This window comes from Fragaria vesca, linkage group LG2 (genome assembly GCF_000184155.1).
Source record: "Fragaria vesca subsp. vesca linkage group LG2, FraVesHawaii_1.0, whole genome shotgun sequence".
Classification (NCBI taxonomy): Eukaryota; Viridiplantae; Streptophyta; class Magnoliopsida; order Rosales; family Rosaceae; genus Fragaria; species Fragaria vesca.
In genome coordinates, this window is record NC_020492.1 from 18,939,945 (window position 1) to 18,960,988 (window position 21,044).

Here is a 21,044-nt window from a genome sequence, read left to right on the forward strand (position 1 = left end):
TCTCTCTCTCTCTCTCTCTCTCTCTCTCTCTCTCTCTCTCTCTGTGAAGAAGAAGAAGAAGAAGAGCTATCTAGCAAGTAATAATGACACACTTCATAGAGTGATGGAATTTAGTCTGATGGCTTTTGGTATTATTTTCTGGTACCAGATTTTTGTCAGATTTTGCCTCTCACACCTTAAACAGGATCTAATGAATGGTTTTCTATTGATTAAGGTTAATCATGTGGTTAACGTACTAATCATTTCTAAAATTTGAATCAAATGCTGTAGGGCTCAAAAGTCATCAATCTGATCATGACAGACTACTGTATGCCCGGGATGAGCGGCTATGATTTGCTGAAAAGGGTCAAGGTGAACCACTACAACCGATATAACTACCATAATTTCCTCAATGCACTGTTCTTGTTTCTTTCTTAAACTTTTAGTGACTGACTGATTAATTAACAAGACAATATAGAAATAGCTGCAGCTGTTATCAGTCAGACCCCTAAAAGATATTTTGCTTAGCTAAGACAGTTTAGAAAAAAGTATCTTTTGGAACCCACATTGAAATTTTCTTGCTTATACCACTCTTTTGGTTATAGGGATCTTCTTGGAAAGATATACCAGTCGTAGTTATGTCTTCAGAGAATGTTCCTTCAAGAATTAACATGTAAGTTTCTGTATGCTCTTAATTTTCTGTTAACAATTATTTGCTGGTACTGTACTATTGCAAACTTCAAAGATCGGTTTCTTTTATCACCCCAAATAAAACTGAATGAATTCAACTTGATGCAGGTGCTTGGAAGAAGGTGCTGAAGAGTTTCTCTTAAAGCCACTTCAGATATCAGACTTGAAGAAGCTTCAGCCTTACTTGCTCAAAACCCTTGACCAACCTTCTTGTAACAGTAGCACTGACAGTAGTAACGAGGATATTGGTGATGATGATGATGATCACAATGGCCAAAGCAACATCAGTGAGGAGATCAATAAGGGTAGCATGATGAATAATACTAATGCAAGTAGTATTAGCAAGAGGAAGGCAGTGTCAACTGAAACATCGGAGCGAATACCCAAGATGAAAGGTTTAGTTGTAGCATAGAACAATATTGATCTTTACTACTAGCTCGTACGTACTAGCTAGTAATGTTGAAATGGTGGTGGTGGTAGTAGTGATAGTATATGTATGTATGTATTTGTTTGGTGGTAAATGATCATAATCAAGTTTATGGCAGCCAAGTTTGCATTCTCTTAATGTATCAGTATCTCTCTAGCTATGAACCCTATTGTATATTCTCCATCAGAGTTTGCCACTTTGCGTCCTGTTTAACAGTAAAACCCGCTACATTTAACAACAATGGAATCCAATTCTAAACACTACGAGATGTATTTATCTCTTTCAGAGCTCATTTTTCAAGGACTCTTGGCATGGTTCTCAGTTCAGTCTCAGTTTTGTCTCAATTCTTTTCGATGAAGGCAATGGGGCTTTTCTTGGTCCTGTTATCCTCATCATAAGCTTTCCAGTTTGCTGTCTTGAAGTACAAGTTGGCTCGTATTTCACATGAAACATCATTGATCATTTGCATATATGCAATAGCGCCCTGAAAGACAAATCAATAAGAAATGAATAAGTCGACAACATAATTAAATTATGGAATGTTTGTAGCGCATCGTGACAGATAATTTTACCTATCTTAAAATGAAGTTATGAGAATCTCCTTTTCACAAATATAGATAGTATTGTAATCACATTAGTATTTTTGTGGTCCAAGTAGATTTATCGTGCTTAAAATTTTGTTAAGAACAATAGCAAGATCTTCCATTTTGGTCGTTCAATAACCATTCTTATGCAATATGATGACACAATGTTGTCCTAAAACTCCCATCCCTATCTCCCTAATCGAATCCAATTTGCACCCCCAAAATCAACTCTTTTCATTATCATCATCATCATCATCACCAAATTTTGAGATCGATATATCTCAGGATTTTCCTTGGCAATTCAAACAAGGAAAAGAGAACAAGACACGAGTGGTTATATATACCAACTCGGTGCTATATATAAACGAAATGCAGAAGCTGCAGCCAAAGACTATGTTCAGAGCCATTGAAATTAATCCAAAGAGCCTATGTAGTATAACGCTGTAGTTTCAAGATCTCATCAGCTTCTAATCTATAAATGGAGGTGACGAAGCCATTATCAGATGTTGCAGACTCCAAGCAACAACTGTTAAGAGAGAGTAGTAAGAAGTTAATTACCAAAATTTTACCGTATGCATTTTTGCCAAATCTGCACATGCAGCTATATTAGTATATAACTGCCTGTGCACTGCCCTCGATCATCTCATTTGTAACAAAATCTCTTGGTTGTTAACTTGTTATAACAAAACCTCTCTTAATTTTCTCTTGCCCAATTCCCATGTTCATGGATTCAAGCTTTCAACAAGAACATTTCCATGCATTGGCTGTAGATGACAGCTAGTGATACATACGGGAAGCTATTGGAGAGACACTCCTCAAAGGCTTTTCGTGCAAAGGTATATATCAGTGCATATATTACATAACACTAACAAAATCCCGATTGTTCATGATCCGATGTTTGCATCTGTTTTTAATTTGGTTATTTGGTTTTTATTATCTGGTTAACTAAGCAGTGACTTGTGTGGACTCTGGGGTTGAAGCTCTCAAGTGCTTGATCAGGAAAAAGAAGAGGAGCAGCTCGTAAGTGATGATTTCACATTTTGTAATTTGTAGTGGTGGAATTAGCTAGTCTGATGGAATTTGGTATTATTTTTGGGCACCATATTTTTTTTTCAGGCTTTTCCTCTCACACCTTAAAGAGGAGCTGATGAACGGTTTTTATATTGATTTGGGTTAATTATGTGGTTAACGCACTAATCATTTCTTAATTTAAATCCAATGCTCTAGGGCTCAAAAGAAATCAATCTGATCATGACACGCTACGATATGCCTGGAACGAACGGCTATGATTTGCTGAAAAGGGTCAAGGTCAACCACTATAACCGAACTAACTACCAAAATTTCCTTCTTAACTTTTAGTGATTGATTAATTAACAGCACAATACAGAAATAACGGTTACTAGACCATTATTGATTTGCTTAGCTGACACAGTTAGGAAAGAAGGGGTCTTTCTGTAACCCAGATTTAAACTTTCTTGCTTATACTTTTGGTTATTCTTGGAAAGATATACCAGTGTCGTAGCATGTCATCAGAGAATGTAATGTTCCTTCAACAACTAACATGTAAGTTTCTGGCTCGTAATTTTCTGACTACAATTGTTTTACTGCATGGAACTATTTGCGTTTTATCACCCAAGTAGTTAGTGATCAAACAAAAACTGATCGAATACGAAATTGAAACAGGTGCTTGGAAGCAGGGGCTGAGGCGTTTCTCTCAAAGCCACTTCGGAATTCGGATATCAGAATCGAAGAAGCTACAGCCTAACACGCTCAAGATCGGAGATGATGATCGCGACAGCCAAAGCAGATTGAGTGAGAAATGCCAAAGCAAAATAAGATTAGCATGATGAACAATACTCGTGCAAGTAGTATTAGCCTATTAGCATGAGTTAGGCCTAAAGGCTTGTTGCATTTTGATGAGGAAAGCTTGCTGTATCTAAATTCGGACCATTGCAACTAACGATGGAAACTGTGAATATAGCAACTGCAAACACTACATCAACAAAACTGCACACTACCACAACTACGCTATCCCTCAAACTATTGTGTAGCTGTCGAAAGCACCTCCCATTTTATTCAAGTAAAGAAAAAAGAGCATATCGCCTTCAAAAAAAAAAAAAGAGCATATAACTATAACTACTTGTAGGAGGACATAAGGAGGTAAGTCAGACATTGCTTTTATGCTCTACCAATCTCTCCATGTCAGATTGTATCTGCCGCCATCATATCCAACTAGTTGCCCTAATGTCTGTTCTCCATCGAAGGTTGCCGTCCTGTTCAACAGTGAAAACCACTACATTTAGCAACAAGGGCACAAGATAAGAAGTAGTGATCCAATTCTAAACACAAAAGAGTTGTGCTTACCTATTTAGAGCTCATCTTTTGAGGACTCCTGGTTCTCAGTTTTAGTCTCAGCTTTGTCCTTATTCTTTTCAATGAAAGCAATGAGGCTTTCCTTGGATCTGTCATCCTCATCATAGGACAATAGCTTTCCACTTGCTGTCTTGAAGTACAAAGTTGGATAGTATTTCACATCAAACTCAGTTGGGACATCATTTGCAGTAGCATCCTGAAAAGACAAAGCGATAAATGAACAACATCAACAAAAACTCTTTTAGCAACACAAAGTTAACATTCACAGAAATGGGACAGAGTTGTGGAATATAATCTACAGACAAACATATCCCAACAATTAGAGGAATGCATATTCAACGCATCAGTGTACAAGGATCGCCATTTTGATTTTCTATGATTACAATGATGATCATGGAAAAAGGAGAATCTTACATATTTTCCGATAAGAACTTCAGGATCTTTTTCGAAGCGCACAGCAACTTCATCCAAGATTGGTGCAAGCTTCTTGCAGTGTCCGCACCATGGGGCATAAAACTCAAGCAGCACTGCAGAGTAAACAAGTTCATATTAAACCCATATCCTAGCATAACCATAAGGGAAATGTATGAAATTTGTTTGCTTTCATTATGGTATGGCCAAAACCAATTCCCTATACTTTATACTTGATTGCCAGGTAATCCTACCTGTTACACGTCATTATTTTTTTCAAATAGAGAAGAACACTAAGAAATATAATCACGCACCATTTTTCCCAGACTTGGAAACCATGTCCTCCAGGCTCTCAGCGACTATAACTTTTACAGGCTCATCGTTCTTCTCAGGGATGGGTTCAGATTTCTTGTATGCTGGTACTTTCCCATCCTGCAATTGTGTATTTCAGTCAATAGGTCTCAATAGAAATACAAACTGGAAATTTATTATGGTCCCTTACAAGACAGGAATAGAAGCCTCACCTTGTATTCCCTCACCCAAACAGAAATATGGTCTGGCTCCAAATGTGGTTTCAAAAACTTTTGTCCGTCATTGGTCTGTATGATGATCAGAGGCACCTGGTCTTCTTTAAGTCCAAAGTACTGTTCATAAAAAACAAATTTAAACCATTTAAAATGTCATTTGACACAGGTTTATAGATGCATTTGAGCAGTATACATATATATAAAGACTAGCTAAGTAAAATTATTACCTGGAAGGCACCTTGACTAGCCTCTAGATCTCCAACTAAAAAGCTTATGCCTTCTCCTTTGTATTTCTCAGCAACTTCACGGTACTTTGATTTAAAAGCATCAGCAGCATCACTGCTGAAGTTCAGAAACAACATAGCCTACGGAGTTGAAAACTCAAGTTAGAGGACTGTTTATCACAGTATGAAAGTTACGATAAAGCATTTTGTGGTTCAATTTGAAAGATACGGAGCAACAATAATATCATGAATTAATCCAAATTAAGAGCAGAATCAAAATGTTTGGTGTTCATATCCCAGTTAATTTGGTGTTCTATTCTCTAAGACGCTAGAGAATAACATTTGGGTGACCTTGACCATGCAACACGTCAACACCACATTGTAATAAATAGAACCAGAACATACTAACCAACACAGTAGGCCATGACTCTCCAGCAGGAGTCGGTTTTAATAAAGGCGGAATTAAATAGTATATGCAATTTACCTTATCATTTTGACCGTTGAAGAACTTGATCACAAAAGGGTGGTTGTCTGGGTCATTGTTGAATTCTGTAACAACTGGCAAGCTAGATTCTTCAATAAACTTCTCTAGAGCCTCTGCATTGAATTCCTGAAAGCCCGGTTACCTCGTTAATATTTTCAATCATATAAATGCATACATAACTATACAGACACCAATAGTTTGTCTTTAAAAGCCACCTATTCTAGCAGAAAGTATGTCATACCTTGAAATCAACAAAAAGTTCATCGAATGGCTTGAACAGCCTAACTACTGGCCCAGTCACAGATGAATCACCACGGGGTAGGTGCTTTGCATCAAGAGTGTGACCGAATTCATAATCTGAACGCAATTTCTGAGCTAGAGACAAGAACTTCTCATACTCGTCTCCAGAGAACTTCTCAAACACACCGACCTGCAAAGATATGACAGAACATAAATTATACCAACTGATAAATCTCATGGAGATAAAATAAAATCACAAAACAAAATCGGACCAGGAACACTTACAACAACAATCTTCTTTTCACCAACAAGAGTAGTTGCATCATCGGCACTCTTTAGTTCAACAGAAGCGGGACCACTTTGTTTCTTTAAATAAGAAACAATACCATCGGCTTCACGAGGACCCTTGTATTCCTGGATAATCTTCCCACCATCTCTTAGAATCTTGATTGTGGGGAAACCCTTAACATCATAATCAGTAGCAAGTCCTTTGTTTGCTTCCTCATTTGCATCAACTTTCGCAAGAATGACTGGTGGGTCGAGACTGCTCAAGATAGATGCAGCTTTTTCATACTACACAGTATTAAATGAAAGATCAAAAACGTACTGTCAGATGATCATAACAGAATCACAAAAAGAGCATGCAAATTAAACGCCTGTTAGAAATCAAACATTTCCGTACCTCTGGAGCGAGCTTCTTACAGTGGCCACACCTACAAGAACACAAACAAAATCAAATCAAGACATAATTCATAAACTTGAAAACTAACAAGATACAATTGCTCTAACATTGTTGTAAAGCACCAAATATACCAATTCTAACTCAAAATGATACAAGGATCTCATTTCTTCGGCGCAGATAACGCTTACATATGCATGATACTCATATCATGTTAGTTTTGTACCAATTTCACGCGAAATCAAGCAATTTGCACCAAATTTATGATCTACAAATGATATCAGGCCGTATTCAACCACTGCATGCAGTTAGATATACAAGCTCAAACCTTGAATTCAAATCAACCTATATTCCACCAAAATTTCAACCGCAAAAGCAAATCTACGATGCGAATTGCAAATCGAATCGTCTAGAAATGCATGTCCAAATCACGAATTAACCAAATTCCAGATCCACATACGCCACAACACAATCAACCAAAACCAGAGCAAACAAACACCGATTCAAAATCAAACGGAATCAGACGAAATCTAAAAGATCGAGCTGTGAATTTTACCATGGGGCGTAGAACTCGACGACGACGAAGTCGTGCTTGCTGATAGTGTCAGAGAAGTTGGAGCTGTCGAGAGTGAGGACGAATTCCTTGGAATCAGCCTCGTCGGCGTGGATCGCGGTGAAGCAGAGAGCGACGAGCAAAGAGAAGCAGAGCAAAACTCTAGAGGACGTCATTGCCGGAGCTCGGTGGTGGTGGTTACGTTTCGTTTTGGTCTATGAGAGTCTCTCACAGTCTCTCTCTCTCTCTGGCTTTTTATGGAGCGAAGCGGAGAGTGTGTGAGAGAGATCGGGTTAGAGAGAGAACGAGACAAACATGGTAGTCACACGTGACACTCTCGTGGACGTTTTTCAGCTACTACTCGCGCGAGTATCTGATTGGGTCGTACTCGCTGTACATGCCGTGGATTTTCCACGTGGGGGAGTCTGATTGGGTTTTGGGCCTTTTGGCTCGTCACGGATTGGGATTTATTTGGAATTGTCCAAGGTGATTGAGTGCATGTTTGACTCGCGGCTTTGGCTTGGATTACTGACAGGGTTTATCCAATAAAGACGTGACACGTCATAATTAGTGACCTCGTGGCTGTTTGGTCTGATGCAGAGGATCCAGATGGTTTACAATGAGAATAGATTTATTTTCTGTTTTGCAGATTTTTCTTTTATAACTGGCTTTATTTTCTGAATCTGTAATTAGAAAAGCATGAAACGTTTATGTTCAATGGATTTGGCATTAATTGAAAATTAATTTTCTTCTAATATTGGTGAGATGTGAATTACAATATTGATCAAATATGAATATTCTGCCGATGGTAATATTTTTAGTTTATATGATAAACATTATTATTACTGATCATTTTGAAAATTGTCATGATTGATGTCTACTTACGTTTTTTTTTAAAAGGTACATAACTTACCGTTGATTTTATCTTTTCTTTCAGAGAAATTTTATTCACACATCACAACTTGCTAGATACACATCTCAATTTTTGTTGTCCTAATTTTTTTGATAAACTACCTATTTTGCCCTAAATCCTCCTAAACCATTACCCAAACGCCTAGTTCATTGTCATCTCATCACAACAAGCCACTTCATGGAATTATGATGTTAATCATCTTGGTTCACCCATAATCATCTTTTTGATGATTTATGTAATGAATATTATCAAATATAAGAAAATTAGATCAATATTTTTCAAAACCACACAAATTTAAGTTCATCCTATGAAATATGTTTGAAGCCATGGAAAGGAATCAAAGTGACAATTTTAATTTTCATTCATGAATTATGATTATCCAACTACATGACATGCCTAATTTATTGGTTTTGCTATGAGATTCACTTTTGTTTGTTGCAATCTCATCACTACGCGCGCATAGATCGATCATGGCTTTTAGGGATTGGATTGTGTTGTCAATTTCATCAAGGGAAGAGTAAATGGAAATTTTGAGGGCTCATTATTTGAGAATGTTTGTCTTTTTTTTTTTGACAAGAGTAATTATAATTACGTTGGTGTTTTAAAATGTATCAAAGGGTAAATTTGTATTTAAAAAACTTTCAAAAAATAGGGATATGCATTGAGTAATTGGAGATGTGTGAATAAAATTTCTCTTTCTTCTATAGCTCCCCATATACTAATAAAATTTGAAAATTGTAATAACCTTTGAATTATTAAAAAGGAAATTTGTTTGAATAGTATATGAACTTTTGCTCCTTATAAACTTTGGTATATCAAGTTTTGCAAATATCAAAATGGTATCTCATGTTTTCATCTCGACCTAAAATTGGTATATATTGCCATTAAGATGACCAATTTATCCTTAAGTTCTCTTTTTTTCTTAGTTTTTTTTTTATTTGTTTTCATATTCCAGAAATATTAGAAGAGGTTTTGGAATTTGATGACTTGGGTTGACCTTTATAAACTTGAAGAAGATTGAAGAGGGGAAACATACAGAAGTTAAATCCTTGTTGTTTCCGCTAACATTCAACGATTTTGTTGTTGCCGTTGACATTCAAGGTTGACATTCAAGGATGATTGAGATAAAAAACTGATTATTAGCAAGGAGAAAATGACGATGAATATTTTCTCTACGTTCCTAAAAATATAAAAAGCCAAAAAAAGAAAACTGGAATATGAAAACAAAGAAGAAAAACTAAGGAAAAAAAAATTAAGGGTAAATTGGTCATCTTTTTTTGGGTTCGAGGGTAAATTAGTCATCTTAATGACTATATATACCAATCTTAGGTCGGGATGAAAACATGAGATACTAATATGATATTTTTAAAACTTGATATACCAAAGTTTATAAGAAGCAAAAGTTTGTATATCATTCAGATGAATTTATCTTTTCAAAAACTTATAAGAAAGGACCGATGGTTATACGTTTTCTTTTAATAGAATCTCTTAGTTAACTATATCATTACAATATGAATGAGATTTAAACACCTGTCATGACCTCTAGATTTAAAAAGATTAGTTAACCAACATGCCGCGACTCATATAGTTATATGGTTACCGATGAAACATCGAATGTAGGTTTTCATATTGCTACACTTTCTACGTTTCAACTCCTATCATTGCACAAACTGCGGACGAAGTGAGATATTTGGCTTTCAGCTGTGTAATAGTCAAGCTCGAATAGAGCTCTATAAAATGCAAAACATCAAAGTTTAAGTTTTCAACGAAGTGAGATATTTGGCTTTTTCAGCTGTGTAATAGTCAAGCACGAATAGAGCTCAATAAAATTCAAAGCATCAAAGTTTAAGTTTTCAACGTAACCACAAAATCAATGTAAAACTTTGTTCTTGCTCTGTTGTAATGGTCGCAACCAGTTGCTGAGTTCAAACTTGACCAATGCCAGAATCGAAATCAATTTGCAGTTTTTATTACTGAAAGCTGAAAACTCCATGAATGCTGAGATCTGGGACTCAATTTCAAAACTATAACGCCCTCAATTGTCATCAATGCACAAGAAAAATAAGCAACAAGCATAAGACATAAGATAGTAGAAAGCATTTTCAAAATGGAATAGCTTTCATTCAAAACTTTCTAGTTTCTCTACTACACCAAGCTGCAATCTCCCATCCACATATTTCAATAACAGATCACAAAACAGCCACCTAAGAACCAATCAACCAATGAATGAATTTTCGAACTTCTGTACAAAGTAGCTAGCTATCTGCCAAAAGGGGTTGTTGGAGAACTAGATATCAAGTCGAAATGTGAAATGAATCAACTTCCAGGCAACCCAAAGGGATTCTAAAACCTTACTGTTCCTTCTTCTAAGCATCTTCTAAAACCTCTCTGTCATTAAGCCTAAATTCACGTCTATATGTAGTACCCATTTCTCTTCTCAGCTAATCTATCATTCCTAGATCTATCAATCTAAAAGAAATTGAATTGACTATACATATAAATAAGGAGCTAAGTTACTTCTCTATGAGCCTCCGACACTTTGAACTCTCACCTGCTCGTGAACTTTCAAAGCCTCTGAAGTGAAATTACCCAAAGCCTCAAATATGGGGATCAAACCCGTCTGCAGACTATTGGAAGCAACACTGTTAGCCTTTTTGATGGCATCCTTGTGTCTTGCCTTCTCCTCCATAAATCTCTGCCTCAATGAATCCAAATCAACTTTTAGATCATCCATCGCGGAAACTCCACTTTCAGAAGTAGACTTTGAACGAGCAGATTTGTCTGATGATGCTTCATGGCCATGCTCCCTTCTCGGCTTCTCCATGCCCAGTTTCTTACGTTGGTTCTCTAAATCCTTGGAGAGGCTTTCTGCTTTTATCCTTTGACGTTGCACCTCATCCTGGCTTTCCCATAACTCATGTAAGGTTGATGCAAAAACATACATAGCATCTGCCACTGCTTCCTGTGAAATTCTTTCCATTGCTTGAAACCAATCGTTGCATATTACAAAAATAGGAGGAGCTCCGACCCGGCTTGGGGAGAATGGGGCAACTCCGTCAGGAGTTTCTTCAGGTTCACTATTAATGCACCGTAAAAGCCACCCATTCAAAGAATGTACATAAGATTTCTGGGTGTTAACCCAATTGTTAAAGCTACTGCACCAACTCAGAAGCTCCATCTCAAGTTCAAGAGTAGCTTTCAAACCAGAATCTTTCCGAAGGCTGGCATTCCCCTTAAGGGATCGAATTTTGCTCTCCATAATAGCCTGGAGCTGTTTCTGGTGACATTTAAGCATGGATTTCCACATTCTTATCAATCTGCAGACAAAAAGGCTTTACTATCAACATTCGGATCCCATATGATGAAATGAAAAACTAGCATTATAAGCAACTAAGAACGGACAATGCTGCAACTAAACAAAAAGGGATCATGCATGGGAAAGTGATCCAATCAGTGTGCACCTAAAACGAAGCATTAGCAAAAAATTCAGAATGTGGCGACCGTGAGGCCTTATTATGATAACCATCAGCTTATCCGTACTATTGAGAGACTAAACCTTAGTAGATGAGCTCCTACATGCAAATTAACTATAAAAAGGGCAGTAACATGAAGAAATCAACGCATGGCATACTTGTGGACTAATACAAAATGACTGACAACCAAAGTAATGAGCATTTGCTAAGGAAACAGGTCGAAGCAATTTGTTACCCATGAATCAATTCTGTTACTTGGGGCAGTAATTCTTCATCCCTTAACTTCTGTATTCTGCTTGCTATGGTATCCACAGCTCTGATACAAACATTAATCTTTGTAAGCAATTTCCGTACAGAAGCCTGTGTTGCATCAATTTTAGCCGACTCAGCTCCATGCTCATCTAGTCTTTTCAATCTCTTGCACTCCTTTTCATAGACAACCCGTAGCTTTTCTTCATCCTAAAATGTGGTAAACCAAAATGTTAAAGTATTGTCAACAGAAGCTCGGATTAAGGCACTTAAAGGGCCAGGAAACTGATGAAAAACAATGTTATTGAAAAGAATTTTAGTCAGAATTTTCTAATTAAACTGGATTTAAGGCAGCCATTTATAATGTTCTCTTACCCTAACTTCTTTGTATAGCTTTTTCTCCCAGGCATGAAGCTTCTCCAAAGTCGATGAAAGGTTGCCAGACTTCAGGTTAAAATCTTTCCCAGGTTCTCCATGATACCCTTTGGCCATCTTTATCATCTTAGAAGACATTCTGATTGATGACGTCGACGGAGGTTGTGAAGACAACATGGAAGGTGCCACTAGGCACAGGATCCGGGAAAAGATCACTGCATATAGGTGCATAATTTTATCAGAGCAGCAAGAGCAATGCTTCTTTGTAAAGATTATCAAAACAATTATTAACTATAAGAGAGTAAGATTAGCAAGCCAAAACAATGAGATTGATATTTTTCAACTAATATTCAGATAATCTGGAGCAGAGTGATTGTTAAAGCAAACTTGTCAAAGCATAACACTATTTTCCAGAAGGTAACTGTTGACAGCAATGTAAAGTGTATGCATAATAAAATGTATGTCACTGGAATTTTACATGAATCCTACAAAAATGAAATTAACCATGTTTGGCACCTATCTGAAGTTCTGCACCAAATTTAATTACCAGTATTTGGTTTTGTAAATTCAAGTCAACACGAGCCAAGGTCTACGACTTGTCAAAACCAAGGCTCTGGATCACGATAACATATCTAATATTATAGAAATGAAAAAGGCACGCAAGAAATCATCATCTTGTAAGCACATAGGTGATATTGCTTTGTAAAGTTTTAAACATTTGGACTCAACTAGCACAAAAGTGGAATCATCTTGAATTATGTCATAATGTTTTTTCTTATCGTGATAAATACTACACCATTAGCAAAAAAGCTGGGTAACAATAGAAACAAAAATGTCACGAGATATATGTGGTCATACGAAGCAATCACTAAATAAGCAGATGCATGAAGGCATACAAGATAGTAGAAGCAATCTCTAAATATGCGGATGCATGAAGGCGTGATAGGGTACCCAAAGGACTATAAGTTAGACTTGTACCTTTAAGAGCAGCAACTCTGGACTGATAAGGCAGCTTTCCCACCTCAAGCAACATAGCAACCTCTTTCCCATAGCTAGAGGCAGTCTCAAACTCATCCCTGATTTCCTTTACAACCTCCTGAACCTCCCTTGTACCGTGTACCGACAATGTGGTCAAGCTACTCCCTTTCGAAGATCCAACATCCACAGTCGATGCCTCCTCAAACTCAAAGCTCACCCTCTTTTTCTTCACATTCTCTTCCTCATACCTTTTCGACACATCCACATCAGGACTGCTCTTTATCTCCTTCTCATGAACCGAGTGCAGTGAACTCTCGCTGCTGTGCAAGTGAACCGTCCCTGAACTTTCCTCACTGCTCGTCTGCTTCGGCACACCCCTAGATGTCCCTTCACCCGAATTCTGTTGCAGGTTCCTATCCCTAGAAGTCCCTTCCCCTGAGTTATAATTCCTATGAAATGCACTATCCTCATTGGCCTTCTTCTTCTCCTTTCTCACCTCCTTCAACACTTCTTGCTCTTGCTCCGTCTCATCCTCCAAATCCGGAATCCCCTCCCTCTCCCTCACTTCCTTCGAGTCAGGACTACTCGCCACCGAGCTCCCATTCCCATACCTACTCCCCGGAAAGTAACTCGAATAACCCCCATTGTCATAACCATCAAACACATTGAAGAAATCCCAGCCGGAAGAGGCTTTCGGCGGCGAAGGCGGCTCCGGTGGAGGTCCCGTCTTCTGCGGGCCAGGTTGTGTGTATGGATCCTCCCTCGCCGGCGGTGAGCCCATTGAAAACCCGAAAAACCCGCCGCCTGCTTCGTAACCCGACGAAGGCCCACTTTGAACCGGAAATCTCTCCGGCTCTCCGTAATAAAACGTCTGCGCCGGCGTCTCTGATCTTCTCATGTAATACATATTCGAATTCTGGTAATTTCCATAGACCGAGTTCGGGTCGTAACCATACCCGGCCGAATTCGGGTCGTAACCATAAGCAGAGGGACTCGGGTTGTAACCGTAACCGGGAGGGTAAACAGAACCAGATGAATTCGGAGAGTAAACGAAACTGGGATTCGGATTATAAGAAGAAGAAGGTACCTCCGGTTCGGGGCTGCTCTCAATGTGGATATGATCCGACTCCAAATCCGAATCCGAATCCGACAAATGCAAGTGAGAGTCTTCAGCGTCCTCCTCGAAGCTATGCGTGAGCGAAATCGAAGACGACGACGAGCCTTTCCCTTGGGATTTCCCCTTCCCAGGCTTACCCTCGTCGGACGGCAATGTCAGGACGGGAGAATCCGGCGGGGAAAACGACTCGGCGGCGGAGCCGATGACGAGGTCCTCGTCGACGAATTTGCAAAGCGCGTCGCCGATTTGCTTGAGCGACTGGAAATAAGTTAGGTGAGCAGCGGCCAAGGCGTAACGAGAATCCGACGCGGTTTTGATGTAGTCCCTCCGCTCCTTGCAGAGCGTCACCAACGGCAAGTCGTCTACTTTGGAGCCACCACAGCCCATATCATCAAACTAATAACCCCTAAACAACGCACTAAATTACCACCCAATGCCACTCCTCCACCGCCTCTGCGCTCACCGCCACTCTTACTCCTCCTCATCGCCACCCTCCCTGTCCGTACAAACCAAGCATTGTTAACACAATCAAAACCGACTTTATAAAATTCACACAGAACCAAATTTACAACACGGCTCGACACGGCTCAAATTCAAAACCCTAGATCACAAACTGGGAACTACGAAGCTACAAACAGAGAGGAAGACGAGTCAAATCAACCGAGAGAAGTAATAAACGGGTGTATGTGCGAGTGAGTGAGATTCGGTGCCATGAAAATAAGTGATGATGAGCGATTCCTGACCGTTGAGATCGATGGGGATGAGTAATGGCTGTCCATGCGAGGAGGGGACAGAGGCTCAGAGGACACAGAACAATCGTCTCTCAGATACAGGAAATTATATAATTATATACGAATCAAGTACTTTTATTTTATTTTATGTGAACAATTTTACCCAGAAAACAAAATTGGGTATAGAAATTCGTGAAGAGGTTTATAGAGAGTTGCAGGGCTACGGGGTTTTGTTTATTGGGAATTTTCCAGAGAGTGTTTTTGAAATTTCGAGTTTTTGAGAAGAGGAAGGTGTGAATCTGTGAATAGAAGGGTCGTGGGTACCCGCCACCACTGACACCAGAACTTGTCGTTATTACCATTTTCATTCTTACCGCCGCGTTAAAATCCCGGCCTTTATATATTCTGACTTAACTGCCCCCCTTTACTTATTTTCTGTCTATGCGATTATTTACTTCTTTGCTTTTTGCATCTAGCGCGTAATCTTTTTATTTATGACGAAATCTCTAGCTAATCAAGGGAAAATCTGCTTTGCGTCTAGGATACTAAATCTTCAACATCTGATTTCCTAGTCGTGTCTTCAGATTCATTGAAAGAAAAACAGTTCTAGCTTCGTAATCTCATATGAGTTGTGATGAAACGCTAATATTTGTAATCGTGAAATCATGAACATGATAATGGTCATACGAAATACTACATATATTCATAATAAAAACATACCTCGATAAACGTATCTCTAATCATAACGGCTCCAAATTGATGCAGCGAGTGTGATTAGATGATGAACTAAGCCACGGTTTTAGTCCAAAGCACGATTAGAGTTTTGTAGCAAATTAAAAGTTCACACGAATCTGAATACATAGCATTGAACAAAAATCAACTAAACAACTTCGTACTTGGTGTTTTTTATATAAGGATCAAGTAAAAACACAATCTGGCTAAAAAGAATATAAAGATATAAACAAGAAGATAGATCTTGGAGTATAATCGAGAATCTAAAGTAAGAGAACATAAATGAAACTTAACTTGCAAGCAACTCACGTATTAACCTCAATACCATAACCATACCCATATATCCTAGTCTAAGACGACTAATATTCAAAATTATAAATGCATCAAGACTTTTACTTTGATGCATCAATTTTACTTCTAAAATAAAACTGGACTTGCATCTTACATCATATTTGTATGAAAAAACGTCAAATTTGACATAGATTTGGAATGTAGCCTCTATTGTTTTTTCAATGGTCATGTATCTTAACTTGACCTTCTTGAAGGTCATTCATAATGGATTGGTCAAATTAGTATGTTTTCTTTCTTTTGACACCTGGATCAAATTAGCAGTTAATTGGTTGTGCAATACAAAGTGAATGGAGCTCATGTAAAACAAACGTCAACGAATAGGTCGTGATCGGCTTGTTCTGGTTTGGTGAACCAGATCGAATCTCTTTAATCATTTGCCACCGCAACATGCTTAAAAGCAAAGAGTAGAGCACAAGCAAACACTACTGACTAAGCCATGAACATGTAACTCTCACAAAAAACTTTCACAACGCTAATTGTGATTAATTCGAGTTAGGAAAATATTAATGATTATATATCTGAAAATACATATGTATGTAACTATTTATCTAAAATCTATACTTAAACAACAACGCTTAGGTATCGTGTTTAACATATCTAGAACATCTAGAACGACATCATTTACGAAAAAAATACGAAGAAGATGAAAGTTATAATTCTATTGTGATATATTGTGATATACGTTATTCAATTCGTTACTCTCGCTCAAACAACATGATACCGTTGTAATAGGTTCCACACCTATGCCTCTCACACTACGAGTCCCCGAATCAGGGCAAGATCAAAAGAACAAAGCCCTAGCAATAAATTTGTGGTTGGTCTATGAAAAAGACATGAATAATAGTCCAAAAGGAGAGTTGTTATTGAGCAGGGAGGTAGATGGAAAGGCCATATCAATCCAATTTTAGCTTCCCTCCATCCAAAACACATCCATAAATTCAATTATGTTTTATTTGTGAAATTAGTAAATAAGTTGGGCTGGTTAAGACTTTTAAAACCAACCACTTTGGGCTAATAATCCTAGCTATAATCCGCGTAATACAAACTCAAAAGGATGCTTTTACTCCTTGGGCCCACCCCAATTACCCACCCTACAAAATTGGTCGCCACTTTGCTTTAGCAGACCCACCTAAGAGGTTGGCACGTAGGCCGCGGGTGAAAACTCAGAGTGGGGCCCTACAGATTCCCGCGTTAACTAAGCCAGGGCATTATCGTACACTTTCATATTTATGGAAACTGAATTTCACTTCTGCCTTTCATATTCCCGCCACTTTTTCTCTCGGCCTTCCTTTGATCGCAAGAAATTTTTGATCGTCGTTAAACCCAATAAGACGACAAGGAGGGAGAAGTTTTGGGATCGAATCCAACATCAAACGTCTATCTTAAGCAATGTAAACTTGCTTAAGCTATGTACATCACATCAATAATGTTTGACTTATGTTTTTATAAATATATTTTTTGACTTCTTGTGGAAAATGTAGACATAATTAGTCTCCGCGGTTTGTTAATAATAAATAATTTACGAGCACACCCGAATGAAATAGAAATATGGTTATCTGAATAAATTAAATAGAAAACTAATCTAATTGTATCGGAAGAAAATAATTTTAATTTATTTGTTTTTTTAAAAATATCGAGAGATCAGTTACATTTATCTCATTTAAACAGGTTCATCGAGAAACTAATTTCCTATCAGATGCCTTAACCAAAGTTGGTCATTCCGTTCATGCTCAAGCTATTTAGTTTTGACCTGAATACCTTTAGATGTTCCTCTTTCCTTTATTTAGGTGGCAATATTTTCGGTTGTAAATTTCTTGTTTAGGACAAAATTGTGTTTATATGTGTTTGAAGAGATTGTGTTTATATGTTTTTGAAGAGCTAGGTTATAGAGGTCGCGTATAATTTCAAGCTTTTGGACCATACTATTACTGTTGCTGCAAAAGGTTAAGCACGGAGGTGCACGTGCAGCCGTGTACTCTCAGTGACACCGGAGCAATTCTTCGTAAAATGAAGCAAAGTTAGTTATTACGGCGGACCTACTTTGACTTGAAATGCCGTGAACGACGGCGAAGGCTAGGATCGATGTGGACCTCTCTATGTACTCATGTCGTCTGACGGGAAACGACGTGCGCAGAGGCCAAGTTAATATGATGGGCCTCCTATGGCAGCCCTAGTCCATTAATACGTGCAGCGCCACGTGTATCTTCGTCAGACTCTGAAGGCAGCCGACTAGGGCATGGAAAAGACCGATCACTCCACCTGGGGCCTCCTAGAGGCTTTGAATTCTTTTTTTTTTTTTTTTTGGGTTTTCAAGACAAAGATTTTATTAAAGGCAAAAAAAAACTAAAAGGAACAGAAACAGTAACAACAAAAAAAGCAGCAGAACAAACTACATAGCTCACATCAGAGCATAAAAGAAAGCCACATAAGGTACAAAACTAAGGGATAGATGGACCTGGCAGCCCATCACTTCTTAAAACAGAGATAAGAGAAGAGGGAGGGCTAGACGCCCATTCATGAGAGCATAATCTCATCTTAGCTAGCTTTGCCGCGGCATCAGCAACACGATTGGCTTTTCTTGGAATCCAGTTCCAACTTACATTAACAAAAAAGAGTTTCAAAACAGCAATCTGGTCAAACATAGGCGAAATTCTCCAATTCTGATTAGAGGACTTGATGGCAGAGAACACCTCATAGCAATCCCCCTCTACCACAATAGATTGGAACCTTAGGCGCTTTGCAAGCTGAAGTCCCCGCACCACTGCCTCTGCCTCCACTTCAATAGCTGAATTGTACTTCCCATAAAGGCTTGCCCCACATGGGCGGATACACATGAAGGGCTATATAGGCTCAAGCCTAGACAGTCTTTTTGGCCAAAAACCCTCAAGTATAGGTATATTTACATCCCATAACCCAAACAAGAGTGAGCACTTAGTTCCCCATCTTTGGGCATGATAGTCTTCTAAATCTAATAAGAGATTAGTTCCCTGCCTTGTAGTCTTGTAAATATATCGTTTGAAATATTGAGTTTTTAAAGCTCTGCATATTTATTTGTCCATAAAGAAATTCAAAAATAATAATCAATGAAAGTAGAAGATCCAAATAGAAACAGATCATGAGTTAAGTTCATACAAGATATCAAGAGTTTCTTGATGATATGATGATTCTCTACATCGTAAAAAATTGTCGATAACATTGATAATGAATATGTGATTGATGAGTTTCAAGTGAGCGGATATTGTAAGATACGTTTTTCTTAGTTTCCCCCTCCTTGGAAGGTTCCAAACCCAAAAAAAAAAAGAAAAAAAAAGAAAAGCCCTTGTAAAAATAGCCTAGACAACTCTTGGATCCTGAATCCGCCACTGTTGCCCCAGCAAGGCACGCTCCCCTATGATTCCTAATTACAATCCCAATTCTGTTAATCTTTGTCTGATCATCCCAAGCTCCATCCACGTTAACCTTTACAACATGATTCGGAGGGGACTTCTTCTCAGAGGCTTTGAATTCAAATAGCTCGAAGTCTCTAGGTTTTACTTGCTCCGTAGGTTAGCTATTCAACGTTAATTTCAGTTTACTTCGTTGTGAATTTCTTCATGGGTTAAAATTGATTTTAGTGTTGGTGTAATAATTGCCTGTCTCGGTCGTTTATGTTAACGTTATATAATGCTGAACTTGGTGTGTGTTGTTGTTTTTTAATCGATTCGATTATTCTAGGTTGATCAATAAAATTAAAAATTAACATAACTGCGTGTGGAACGAGTTTAATTTGTTTATGTTTGTAATTGTTTGATTTGCTCTATCATCCGCATCTGGGGTTACATTTGTGAGTAGCAGAGTAGATGATCGACACGTGGGAATGCAATTGTTTTTGCCCCCCTTTGGGCATTTGGAGATTAGACTAATATGCAGCTTAATTTGTTTTTGTAATGGATATCGTCATGCATGTTTGTTGGGATTGAGAGAAAAGGACGACGTATGGTTATTTATATACTAACAAACTCGATCAACTACAATAATCAAGTAGAAACAAGATGTGACATATGTAGTCCATCAACCATATAAAAGATCACATGATGAAGAATATTGGAGAAAAAATAGATCTAATGTCCCTTCAATCGGACCATATATATAATTTTTTTTAATTATATGCCGACCATATGTGAAGTGATGACGAACTACTTGAAAGTATATCAGTGTCAAAGGCATGCATGTATGGAGTCTCTCATCGTCGATCCATATATGATATATAGTATGAACGTACGACTAGTTTTTAAAGATATTTCTTGCGAGTTGAATTTCATAAATAAATTGTAGATTACTTCACGAGTATGGTTTCTTGCATCATCATACGTTTTTTATCGACATGTTTGTTGTTGTTGAGCAATTTTCAAATCATCAATAACGCGTTGCATTCATAACTTCTGAAAAAAGGGGATTTGATTAGTCCATGATCACTTTGTTTGGTTATTATCATATCATACGTAAATTGATCTCAGTTTGCTTTCAGATTCTCAGATAGTTTAATCGATAAGTACGTTCTATATATAAGAAGCAAAAAACAACAGAACATTTTCCAGATTTTATAACTTAATTTGTTTCGATGGATTCCTCAAACTTAATGATAGGAAAATATATATATATATATATATATATATATATATATATATGGCCCTTCTACTTAGGGATTCCTTATTATGACTTATATGAGGGATTGAGCATTAGACTAACTTTTCGATCATATTTTTCAATCTTAACCATTCAGTTTTTAGGTCTTAATATGTAGATCACTTTTGCAAAATTTCATCCAAATTGATGATCGTTAAGGTGCTCAAAACTGCAATTTTCATGAACGGTTCAGGATTGGCAGATTTGAACCGTCCATTGATTTAAGCTAGTTCGAAGCCTTAAAGATCACCAATTTGGCTGAAAATTTCCAGAAATGATCTACTCATAT

At 37.8% G+C, this 21,044-nt stretch overlaps 3 protein-coding genes across 3 annotated transcripts in view; 1 reads left to right on the forward strand and 2 right to left on the reverse strand.

Annotated features, from left to right (window-relative positions):
• The window catches only part of LOC101309603 (two-component response regulator ARR9-like), a 2,207-nt gene extending 1,030 nt beyond the window's left edge, over positions 1–1,177 (forward strand). The window contains exons 3-5 of the mRNA XM_004290832.1: positions 271–351; positions 585–652; positions 778–1,177. Of these exons, the coding sequence (XP_004290880.1) occupies positions 271–351; positions 585–652; positions 778–1,081 (453 nt within the window). The 3' untranslated portion in view covers positions 1,082–1,177. The remainder of the gene's footprint in view (positions 1–270; positions 352–584; positions 653–777) is intronic.
• Positions 1,178–3,525: 2,348 nt separating this feature from the next.
• Positions 3,526–7,420, reverse strand: LOC101309897 (protein disulfide-isomerase-like). The gene is made up of 11 exons (XM_004290833.1): positions 7,175–7,420; positions 6,622–6,652; positions 6,225–6,512; positions 5,941–6,129; positions 5,700–5,825; positions 5,219–5,356; positions 4,989–5,108; positions 4,779–4,896; positions 4,468–4,580; positions 4,045–4,249; positions 3,526–3,953 (listed from the first exon to the last, which is right to left on the reverse strand). Exons 1-10 carry the CDS (start codon positions 7,345–7,347, stop codon positions 4,049–4,051), a joined length of 1,497 nt encoding a protein of 498 aa, XP_004290881.1. The 5' UTR covers positions 7,348–7,420; the 3' UTR covers positions 3,526–3,953; positions 4,045–4,048.
• Positions 7,421–10,248: 2,828 nt separating this feature from the next.
• Positions 10,249–14,772, reverse strand: LOC101303966. Its single transcript, XM_004292659.1, has 4 exons — positions 13,160–14,772; positions 12,182–12,396; positions 11,793–12,016; positions 10,249–11,401 (listed from the first exon to the last, which is right to left on the reverse strand). Exons 1-4 carry the CDS (start codon positions 14,661–14,663, stop codon positions 10,606–10,608), a joined length of 2,739 nt encoding a protein of 912 aa, XP_004292707.1. The 5' UTR covers positions 14,664–14,772; the 3' UTR covers positions 10,249–10,605.
• Positions 14,773–21,044: the final 6,272 nt, after the last annotated feature.

Excerpts from the sequence above, each read along its gene's own strand:
- LOC101309897 (XM_004290833.1), bottom strand. The coding sequence starts at position 7,347 with ATGACGTCCTCTAGAGTTTTGCTCTGCTTCTCTTTGCTCGTCGCTCTC. Across the intron at positions 6,513-6,621 it reads GTAAGAAGCTCGCTCCAGAG|TATGAAAAAGCTGCATCTAT; the intron begins GTACGGAAATGT and ends AATACTGTGTAG. Across the intron at positions 5,826-5,940 it reads AACTTTTTGTTGATTTCAAG|GAATTCAATGCAGAGGCTCT; the intron begins GTATGACATACT and ends CCGGGCTTTCAG.
- LOC101303966 (XM_004292659.1), bottom strand. The coding sequence starts at position 14,663 with ATGGGCTGTGGTGGCTCCAAAGTAGACGACTTGCCGTTGGTGACGCTC. Across the intron at positions 12,397-13,159 it reads CAGAGTTGCTGCTCTTAAAG|TGATCTTTTCCCGGATCCTG; the intron begins GTACAAGTCTAA and ends ACCTATATGCAG. Across the intron at positions 12,017-12,181 it reads AGCTATACAAAGAAGTTAGG|GATGAAGAAAAGCTACGGGT; the intron begins GTAAGAGAACAT and ends ACCACATTTTAG.